Here is a 9827-nt window from a genome sequence, read left to right as displayed (position 1 = left end):
TCTAGCTATATTTGGTACACTTTAATTAATTAATCCATGATTAGACATTATTTTACTTTGTAAAATATATATATATATATATATATATATATATATATATATATATATATATATATATATATATATAATTGCTGAATTTGTATAATACCTTTTAAATTCAATTTAAAATAGTGGTACTGTTTTATAGTCATTACTGTGATAAAAAACAGTTGGCTTGATTTGCAATGCATAATGATTAATTCAAATTGAGAGCCATTGAAAATAAATGAATGCAAATAAGCAGTGTATAATTGGAATTGTGATGATACAATTAGAAATTAAACTAAGTCAATTCTACTACATAATTTAGGATCAATTCTCAAAACGATGAGATAATAAACGTCTGATAATCAATATGAATAGCCCAGTAACAGTAAACAATGAGTTAAATCAGCAATGGGCTATACCTTTTCAATGAGATTATGTAGTGTGTCGATTGCCCTTGGATTAAGACAATAAACGGTAGCCAGATGTTTGCTGCGATCTTGGCCAGATTCAGATGGAACTCATACCGTTTCAAATAGGTGTGTTAGATGATTTCATCCTATTAATAAATTTAAGCAAGATTTTACTTAGACAAAATAAAAGTTGAAAAAAAACTAATCGAAGAAGAAGCTCACTTCCAACCTGGTTTCGTTTTCCCGTGGAGACATAACTAACACTAAATTATCTTTATGTTGATCCATTTAAAGTTTCCATTATCGAGAATCTAAGAGCATTGGAAAAAAAAGGGAATCAAAAGCGAAGAATGACCGAATCAAAGACTAATAGCAACGGTTGTCTGATAGCGGGAATACCTTAGACTATACAGAATATTAAATATACTCTTGGTTGTTACCGCATTAGCCACTGGAGAAAGAACATTAGGATACGAATCCCACCTCGATCCTGTGACACAATACCGAGATGGAATCCCAAAATGCTGTGTTCCCCTGAAAATAAACGAGAAAAGATTCATTTAAGTAAAAATCCAATTTATGAATGCATTTTTACTAAACTTATTGATATGATCTGTTAAATACAGTAACCAGCCACCCAAAGTAAATACCACTTATGTACAGATTATGGAGGGAACATGACGATTCTATTGATGATAAAATATATATATATATATATACAGTAATAGAAACCAAACACTATAATATTGTATAATTACAAATATACCACTACATATTATATAATCCTATCACTCATGAATGATGTCTTGCCATTTTCGGGGGTTCATTTGGTTATTGTCCTACCTCTGAGTTAAAAATATGACATAAATGATGGAATATAAGTTAGACAAACTACTAGTATGATCTAACATATAATTAGTAGTTTATCTTGAACCTTGGTGGAAGTTGAATTTCAAATTTTGTAAAAGGATTAATGAGAGAAATTGAAGGAGAAGTCTCAACTGATATCAACCAACCATAGGATGATCCAACATATATTTTATCTTTAATCACATGATTCTGCAAATCAACAAAGCACAAAGTTTCCTTCTTCTCTACCACGTCAATTAATATATGTAATGCTCTATCATCAGCAGCATCATCATCATAATCAAGATCAACATTTTCATTATCCATACATGGCACCAGCAAGAGGCATTTGTTACTACTTATCTTTGGGAATACATGTTTCCATGATTTACAAACACAAACTATTCTAACTTCAATTGGTGAGTGTTCGACTCGAGTACATCAAATACTAAACCACATGCATTGTATATAGCTATGAAATCTTAAATCTTAAATTAAAGCATATGGAAATCATAAATAAACCCAAAATCCCCAATTTTAGAAAAAGAACACAATTTTCCAATTGAAAACACAAAAACTCTTAAATCTGTATTGATCTACTAGATATCATAGTTAAGGTAACCCAAGACAAACTGACAGTGCTCATAGACATTCTAACATCCATTTCAATTTTTCATTGTTTAGCAACGGATACATAGTTATACTGTGACACTTATGTAATAGTTAAACTGTGACACTTATGTACACATGCCAGAACTCAATAATGGCCTTATAGAAGGAAATAAGAATAATTAAGTTCAACTCATAAAAAGATGCAATTTCAAGATTAAACCTCAGTTAGCATACCAAATTACATACCTGAAGGGAAAACTGCAGTTTCTTATCCCAGTATAAGCTAAAGGTTGGAAGAGTTTGATTTCCAATAGCTAGTACACATGCTCCTGGGTGAAGAATGGAAGGAACACCAGAGAGCACATATATATACTTCTCTGGAAGCCTATGTTTTGGCAAAACAAACAAAGGATTCTCCCTCCATAGTCCATAAGCATAAGCCGATGTATCCACCTGAAGCTGCCAATGTGGGTTCCCAAGGAAAGCACAAAATAGATACATGAGTAAGTGAGAATCAGTAGGAAGGTGGCAACTGACATCCCCACTCCTCATGTACTCATATTTCGTCAAGCAAGTCCCTTCAGCAAGCTCTGTAAGAGAAGGTAACCCCAAGTATAATTAAATAACAAGTAAGCATCAGGTAACAATATGTTTCAGAAGATAAAAATGGCATTAAAGATACATAATAAGCAATCAAATCAAGTTTAATGGAGTACCCCGAATCCTCTGCACCATATAGCCGTCTGGAATGTTGCTATGTGATAGCAATCCTTTGACCCATTCTCCTTTGATCAATGTATGAAGACTTTCATGCTCAGTGATGGCATTAAGACATTCATGAATCATAGGGATCATAGGATTTTGCTGGGAGGTTTGATGCAAATTGGCAGCAGGAAACTTAGCTACAAGCAATAAGGTTAAAACCACATTAAACCTAAAAAATAACTGTAAATCAATCCAGAACAAGGGAAAAAGTTATAGTGGAGCAACTAACTCATAGAAGTATCAAGAGCCTGCAAAAGTGTGCGACGTAATTGCTCGAGCATACAATTCCGGCCCCATGGCTTCCAATCAATTGGATTTCCTATTTCACTAATAGTGATAGAAATACCAACTTTGGCAGCAGCTTGCATGACCTGCATATGAAAATAATATTTAAGCAATCTATAGTGTAATAGATTTCAGGGACACATCATTTCAAAGAACAAGTATGGATATTCAACAAACTTCACTTAGATTCATGAAAGATTCATGAACTTCTATTTCTACCATCCCAATGGAAAGGCACCACATACACACTTTACCGGAATGTGGAATACAGGTGTCTCGACCAAAATAAGTTTGTTTTTCAGTCATACTACTGAACTGTTTAAATAAAAGGAGAGTTTAATATATAATTCTCCCACTAATATATATGTGTAAGCTTCTCCCACCAGGATTTATGTATAAGTTGTAAAGTCAGAAAGCTTAATAATGATAAGCTATCAGATGGGAGGTTACAAAAATATTGGACGTGTGTCATACAAAGCAGATGTGTATAGTTTTGGAATGTTGCTATTGGAAATGGAAGGCAAAAGGAAGACCCTGAAAGATCCAACAGCGGATGCATCAGAACAGAATTTGAGCCAAATATACTATCCATTTTGGGTTTATGATAAGCTATCAGATGGGAAGTTAGAAATTGAAGATGCAACTGATGAAGAGAATGAAACAGTAAGAAAATTGATCATAACAGAATTGTGGTGCATACAAATGGAACCATCAAATCGGCCTCCAATGAACAAAGTTGTGGAGATGCTTGAAGGAGATTTGGAAGATCTGCAATTGCCTCAGACCTCTTTTTTGTCCAGAAAAAACAATGCAAAAGGATGAGGAACAATCATCAATTGACTTTTCAGAATCTAGCAGCCTGATTGAAATAACCTAATTTATTGGCAGATCATCATGCACTCTACTAAGTGCAAGGGTATCTAACATTTCTGGTAAATGGAACTAGCCTCGGATACTAGATTGTGGAAGAAATATCACTTTATCTTTTTTAAATTGTTGAACACTTGATAATCTTATTGACTGTTAATAAAAGCTTGCTTGATGATATAATCTTATTATTGGGCAATTTTTCCTTAAAATATATTGGGAACTCTTTCCATTTTACTTTTTATGTCTCTAATTAATCATATATTATCATGATGAAAAATAGTTAGAGGGTGGACTACAGAGTCTTTTAAAGAATTTATTAGCAGGAAGGAGAAAACCAGGAAGAATCTTTTGAAGGTGAAAACAGTTACAGAAGGGTTTTGATAGTGAAGCCTAAGCATATTAGAGAAAAGTACAAACTCATTTCTCTGCCTTGAATATACAATTTGTTTCCATGGAAGCTACTGCTATCTTTAAGTTAGAGGGGTCAACCAAGTGAATTAAGTTTTTTACAATACCCAGTGAAGGAAGCACCTCTTCATAACTAACTAAAGCATAGTCTCTCTCTTCACAATATTCTGAATAACAATCTGAATGGGTTCTACTTTTTTTTTTAGTCTAAACATTACTTGTATAAAAATTATACCTTTTGTACATGTATATTTACCATTTAGGGTAGGCCTGGATTGAGAAGCACCTTGATGATCAAAGGCTAGACACTAAATCAGTAAAAGTGGAAGGTTTTCTATGCATAAAACCTTCACAATAAACTTATTTAATTCTATAAATGTTTCACCTCTATCCAAGTATGTTGATTATTTCCCCTTCAATCCATCTCATCTCATGCTCTCTCCTTACATTAAAGTTCTCCACGCAATTTGAGAGATAATTTTATGTCTCTATTTTCCTATCACCATCTATGTGTATCTACTAAAACTAAGTGGTAAAACTCATTAATTAGTTGCAATAATGATTACAAATTTTACATTAACATTCCTTGTTGATATTTCTACTAACCAAATCATCTTTCTCTAATATGATTTCAGTTATAAATCATATAAATAGAAAAGGGCTGAGAATAAACATCCTAATTTTAATTTGGAATGAAAAAAAAAAAAAAAAAAAAAAAAAAAAAAACCATTATAGCTTCTAAATTTGCGCCTGGACACACCTCTAGCAAGGCCTTACGCTCAGAAAGGCACACTAAGAATTCTATAAAATGTGCAGAAAATCTCATTCTCCTCCAACCAGACTTGGAAAACAAGAAGAAGATTGAAAATAAACCATTAAATTGAAAACAAAAGACAAAGATAGAATGGACAGAGCCTAAATTCAACGCTCATAGGTATTTCTCTATGCACAGAATGTTCACAATAAATCAAATGAGCCAAACAACATAATTTCTCTATGCATAAAACGTTCACAATAAATCTTTCACCTCCATCCAAGTAAGTTGATTAAAGTTCTCCACTCAATTTGAGAGATAATTTTATGTCTCTATTTTCCTATCCCATCTATGTGTATCTAACAACTCAATTTATGTGTGATTCCCTTATCCACAGAGAGACAGTATAAGAAAAATAGTGAAATACCTGAATGTGGCTGGTTTCAATCTTGTTGAGTAGAGGTTTGAGAAGAACAGATGAAAACCATTGCCTCAGGCTGTCACGGCACCCATGGATTTGAGGATAGATACCCAAATCCTTGAAGGCCCGAACAGAGTCTTGAATTGATAAAGGATCACCCTCTCTCTTAGAGATCCTCAAACGCCTCAAGGGAATGCGCCTCAAGGGAACATCAGCGTCAGATTTAGGATGGGGAGAATATAAAAGGGAACCAGCCCAAGGAACAGCAGCGTCAGATTTAGGATGGGGAGAATATAAAAGGGAACTAGCCCAAGGAACAGCACTGTCTGATTTAAGATGGTGGTGTATTGGGACAAGGATTTCAGGACGTGACTTGGGGGGAGGTTTTTCCCTTGATTTCCTCACAACTTTTGGCTCGAGAGACTCGAAAATGTGGGAGCAGAGAAAAAATACAGCCACCAAACCCATGAAAGTCTGCAGCACCTTCAAAAATATATCTGATAGGCAAAAACAAAGTATTGGATAAAAGAATAAGAGAGTTTTTTTTTTTTTTTTGATAAAGAATAAGAGAGTGTGATTAAAGAAAATAAAGAGAATTGAGGCACTTACGAGCTGTTTCTTGGAGCAAGTTTGACGGACTGGTTGTTCCAAAGAGATGAATTTCCCTTCATTAATTTAAAGTAAATAATATTGGTGTCAGACAAATGAATGAATTTTATTTATTGCAATCTAAGAAGAAATATTCAGTTGTAAACATTTGGTGCAATTATGAATGCAAAGGATTGATTTCAAGGTATAGTGTTTTGTTCCAAGTCTGATGAACCTGCTCCTATAATGAAAAAAGGAGCAGGTTCATGTGGAACTGAGGCTCGACTTTATTCTTCCAAGTCTGTTTTGATTATCTAATGTTTGTTCCTTCATCTCTATTTTTACTATTTGTTTTTCTATGGCTGTGACAGAAATCATGTCTTGTCTATCTGCAGGTTATGCTATAATTCATGTTTCAAGTAATCCTATCCTATGAGACTTTGCCTGTTTTCATGTCTTGTAAAACTCCATTAAGTTGTAAACTCCATTTGGTCTAAGAAGAAAAATCCATTAAGTTGTAAACTCCAATGGATTGATTTCAAGATATTTGAGCATATAGATATAGTGTTGAAGAGATCTTCATATGGATGAGCTTAACACATTGTTTTGGACATTTTATCGAATAGAAAGAAAGCAAAAAAAAACTATTAAAAGCCAAAAACAACTATTGGACTCTAATCCTCATTTATTTCCACTGCCAAGTTCTACAATATTTTTCTAAATGAACCAGATTAATCGTTTGAATCTTAATTCAGTAAATATAGTTTCAAAAAAGTTAACAAATCTGAATCAACAAGCAAATCAATGATAAAAAAAGGCTTAATAGCCAAAATCTTCTTCAGGGTACATTAAATTCTTTTCTCATTGACATTTTATCAAACAGTAAAAAAGCAGAAGACATCAATCAGAATTATAGCAAAATAAACTTTCCTTCAAACTTTTTCTCTTGGAAATTTTATCAAACACTAAGAAATGAAATTTTATCAAACTTTTTCTCTTGTAAAACGTTGTTGTCGTGTGACCAGAGGTCACGGGTTCGAGTCTTAGGAGCGGCCTCTTGCCAATTAAATTGGCAAGGGAAGGCTTGCCCCCAATACACCCTTGTGGTGGGACCCCTCCCCGGACCCTCGCTCAGCGGGGACGCGTAATGCGACCGGGCCGCCCTTTTTTTTTAAGAAATCAAATATCATCAAGCAGAGATGGATCAAAAATAAATTCTTTCCTTCAATCATAGTCAGGGCAAAAAGTGATGGTTCAGTTAGCCAGACACATCAGGCCATGTGGACTAGAGTGGCACCAGCTCGTTATTCTTCACTGCAGGGAGCGGGAGGTGGTCGCTGCTCAGTGAAACTAGCCTCCGCTCTAGAAACCATGCGTCCTTAGCCTTCGCAAAGAAGGCATGGCTTAACTCCCAGCTTGGAACGGGCAAGCCAGTAGAAAGCCAATTCAAGACCGGCATTTTAAGTCTTGACAACATCTTCCTCTAATGAAAAAAGGAGCTAAGACAGAACGAAAGTTGTTTGTTTTGATTATCTAATGTTCGTTTCTTCCATCTCTATTTTTACTATTTGTTTTTCTATGGTGTGACACAAATCATGTCTCTGTGTATCTGCAGGTTATGCTATAATTAATGTTTCAAGTGATCGATCCTATGAACTATTCAGTTGTAAACATTTGGTATAATAAAAGGCTTGTGCAATTATGAATGCAATGGATTTCAAGATATTTGAGCATATAGATATATAGTGTTGAAGTGATCAGTCCTCTAATGAAAAAAGGAGCTATGGGGCAGAACTGAGGCTCGGGACAGAATGAAAGTTGTCTGTTTTGATAAAAAAAATCTGGTTATATTTGCAAATTGCATCAGCTGTTTTGTTAAGCAGGATATTGCTACTTTTATTTTGTTCTAAGATACTATCAAGCTTTCTATGTAATGCATTTTGAAATGTTTTTCAGTGATTATTAGATTTATATTTTTGTGTTTGTGAGTTGCATGCACCAAATGTGGAGAGGATAGATTTCTTCTCCATGCCTTATATGAAAAGGATAGGATGATGTAATTTTTGTTTGGACTCAATACAGACTATGAACCTGTCTGGAGTTAAATTTTGTTAATGGATCCAACTCTTAATGTGAATTCTCTATATTCAATGATTCAGAGGGCTGGAAGATAGCGAGGGTATGCTTCAAATAGTCTCATTGATCTAGCCAAAGTAGCAATAGTTTTGCTAAAATCTAAACCAATTGATTCACGGAAAAAAGAAGTTCATAAGAGGCCGAGACAACGGAATTGATGCTAAGACTAAAAAAACTGTTCACATTGTAAAAGAACAAGGCATACTAAAGAGGAGTGTTTTCTTCTTCATGGCTATTAGTTTAAGGGAAATAAGCAACCAACATCTACATTTATTGTTCTCCTTATTAAAGAGGTTGATTCACCTCTTGATGTTGAAAGTGATGGATTATGATACAAGAGGTTCCTCCAGCAAGCATATTGATAAGGATATATTGAAGCTTTTTCATTAGGAGGTTCATAGAAACCTCACAGCAAACAACATCACACATATTTGTAAAGATGTTCAGATGTTTGCTCATGCAAAGGGTTTTTCCAGAACCAAATAAGTGTATATTCCAGATGGACAAGAAGAGATTATGAGCTTGATTGGCATTGTGCACCTTATATTCCTAGATTTTAATTCAATCTATTGTCTGTGAGCCAATTGCTCAAGGACAGTGCTATTATTATTCGTTTTCAAGATGATTATTGCTTATTGCAGGACCAGGTTACTAATCCAAATTATTTTTAGTAGGACTATTTCAACATGGCTTGTACAGTACAGTTTGATTTGAATTATTGATAATGTTATAAGGATTAAATTAAGGAACCCAGCTACAATCAACTGCACAAAAGAAGAAACCAAATAAATGATGATGAGCTTAACACATTGTTTTGGACATTTCATCGAACAGATAGCCAAAAACAACTATTGGACACTAATCCTCATCTATTTCCACTGCCAAGTTCTACAATCTTTTTCTAAATGAACCAGATTAATCGTTTGAATCTCAATTCAGTAAATATAGTTTCAAAAAAGTTAACAAATCTGAATGAACAAGCAAATCAATGATAAAAAAAAAAAAAAAAAAAGGCTTAGTAGCCAAAACCTTCTTCAGGGTACATTAAATTCTTTTCTCTTTGACATTTTATCAAACAGTAAGAAAGCAGAAGACATCAATCAGGATTATAGCAAAATAAACTTTCCTTCAAACTTTTTCTCTTGGACATTTTATCAAACACTAAGAAATCAAATATTATCAAGCAGAGATTAATCAAAAATAAATTCTTTCCTTCAATCAGTGTTAGAGCAAAAAGTGATGGTTCAGTTAGCCAGACACATCAGGCCATGTGGACTCGAGTGGCACCAGCTCAGTGAAACTAGCCTCCGCTCTAGAAACCATGCGTTGGCTTAACTCCCAGCTTGGAACGGGCAAGCTAGTAGAAAGCCAATTCAAGACCGACATTCACAGAGAAGGCAAGATCTTCCTCTAATGAAAAAAGGAGCAGGTTCATGTGGCTAAACAGAATGAAAGTTGTTTGTTTTGATTATCTAATGTCCGTTTCTTCCATCTCTATTTTTTACTATTTGTTTTTCTATGGCTGTGACACAAATCTATGGCTAAGACAGAATGAAAGTCGTTTATTTTTTTTACCATTTATTTAATCTATCATTAGTTTGTTAAAACTAAAAAAACAAAAGTGAATATAAATTGTTTTGGATGTTTGTTAGAAGGGATATAGGAGGTGGGATAGGGATAAAAAAATATGAGATAAGTTATC

At 34.1% G+C, this 9827-nt stretch overlaps 1 protein-coding gene across 4 annotated transcripts; it reads right to left on the bottom strand.

Moving 5' to 3' along the window:
* Nucleotides 1-266: 266 nt before the first annotated feature.
* On the bottom strand, nt 267-9603 carry LOC136222479 (uncharacterized). Of its 4 annotated transcripts, XR_010685659.1 has the most exons (8): nt 6011-9603; nt 5408-5898; nt 2893-3034; nt 2615-2800; nt 2145-2488; nt 837-971; nt 667-748; nt 267-583 (listed from the first exon to the last, which is right to left on the bottom strand). XR_010685659.1 is itself a non-coding variant. In XM_066010255.1 (7 exons), exons 3-7 carry the CDS (start codon nt 5867-5869, stop codon nt 903-905), a joined length of 1203 nt encoding a protein of 400 aa, XP_065866327.1. In that variant the 5' UTR covers nt 5870-5898; nt 6011-6071; nt 9343-9602; the 3' UTR covers nt 267-902. The 4 variants fall into 4 exon arrangements, 1 of the variants encoding a protein (XP_065866327.1); XR_010685658.1 differs by having other exon boundaries at nt 267-748; XR_010685657.1 differs by having other exon boundaries at nt 667-971; nt 6011-9602.
* Nucleotides 9604-9827: the final 224 nt, after the last annotated feature.

This window comes from Euphorbia lathyris, chromosome 3 (genome assembly GCF_963576675.1).
Source record: "Euphorbia lathyris chromosome 3, ddEupLath1.1, whole genome shotgun sequence".
Classification (NCBI taxonomy): Eukaryota; Viridiplantae; Streptophyta; class Magnoliopsida; order Malpighiales; family Euphorbiaceae; genus Euphorbia; species Euphorbia lathyris.
Note: the sequence above shows the minus strand (reverse complement) of the source record. Positions and strands in the feature narration are given on the sequence as shown.

Excerpts from the sequence above, each read along its gene's own strand:
- LOC136222479 (XM_066010255.1), bottom strand. The coding sequence starts at position 5,869 with ATGGGTTTGGTGGCTGTATTTTTTCTCTGCTCCCACATTTTCGAGTCT. Across the intron at positions 2,489-2,614 it reads TATGGTGCAGAGGATTCGGG|AGCTTGCTGAAGGGACTTGC; the intron begins GTACTCCATTAA and ends CTTCTCTTACAG. Across the intron at positions 972-2,144 it reads AACTGCAGTTTTCCCTTCAG|GGGAACACAGCATTTTGGGA; the intron begins GTATGTAATTTG and ends GTTTATTTTCAG.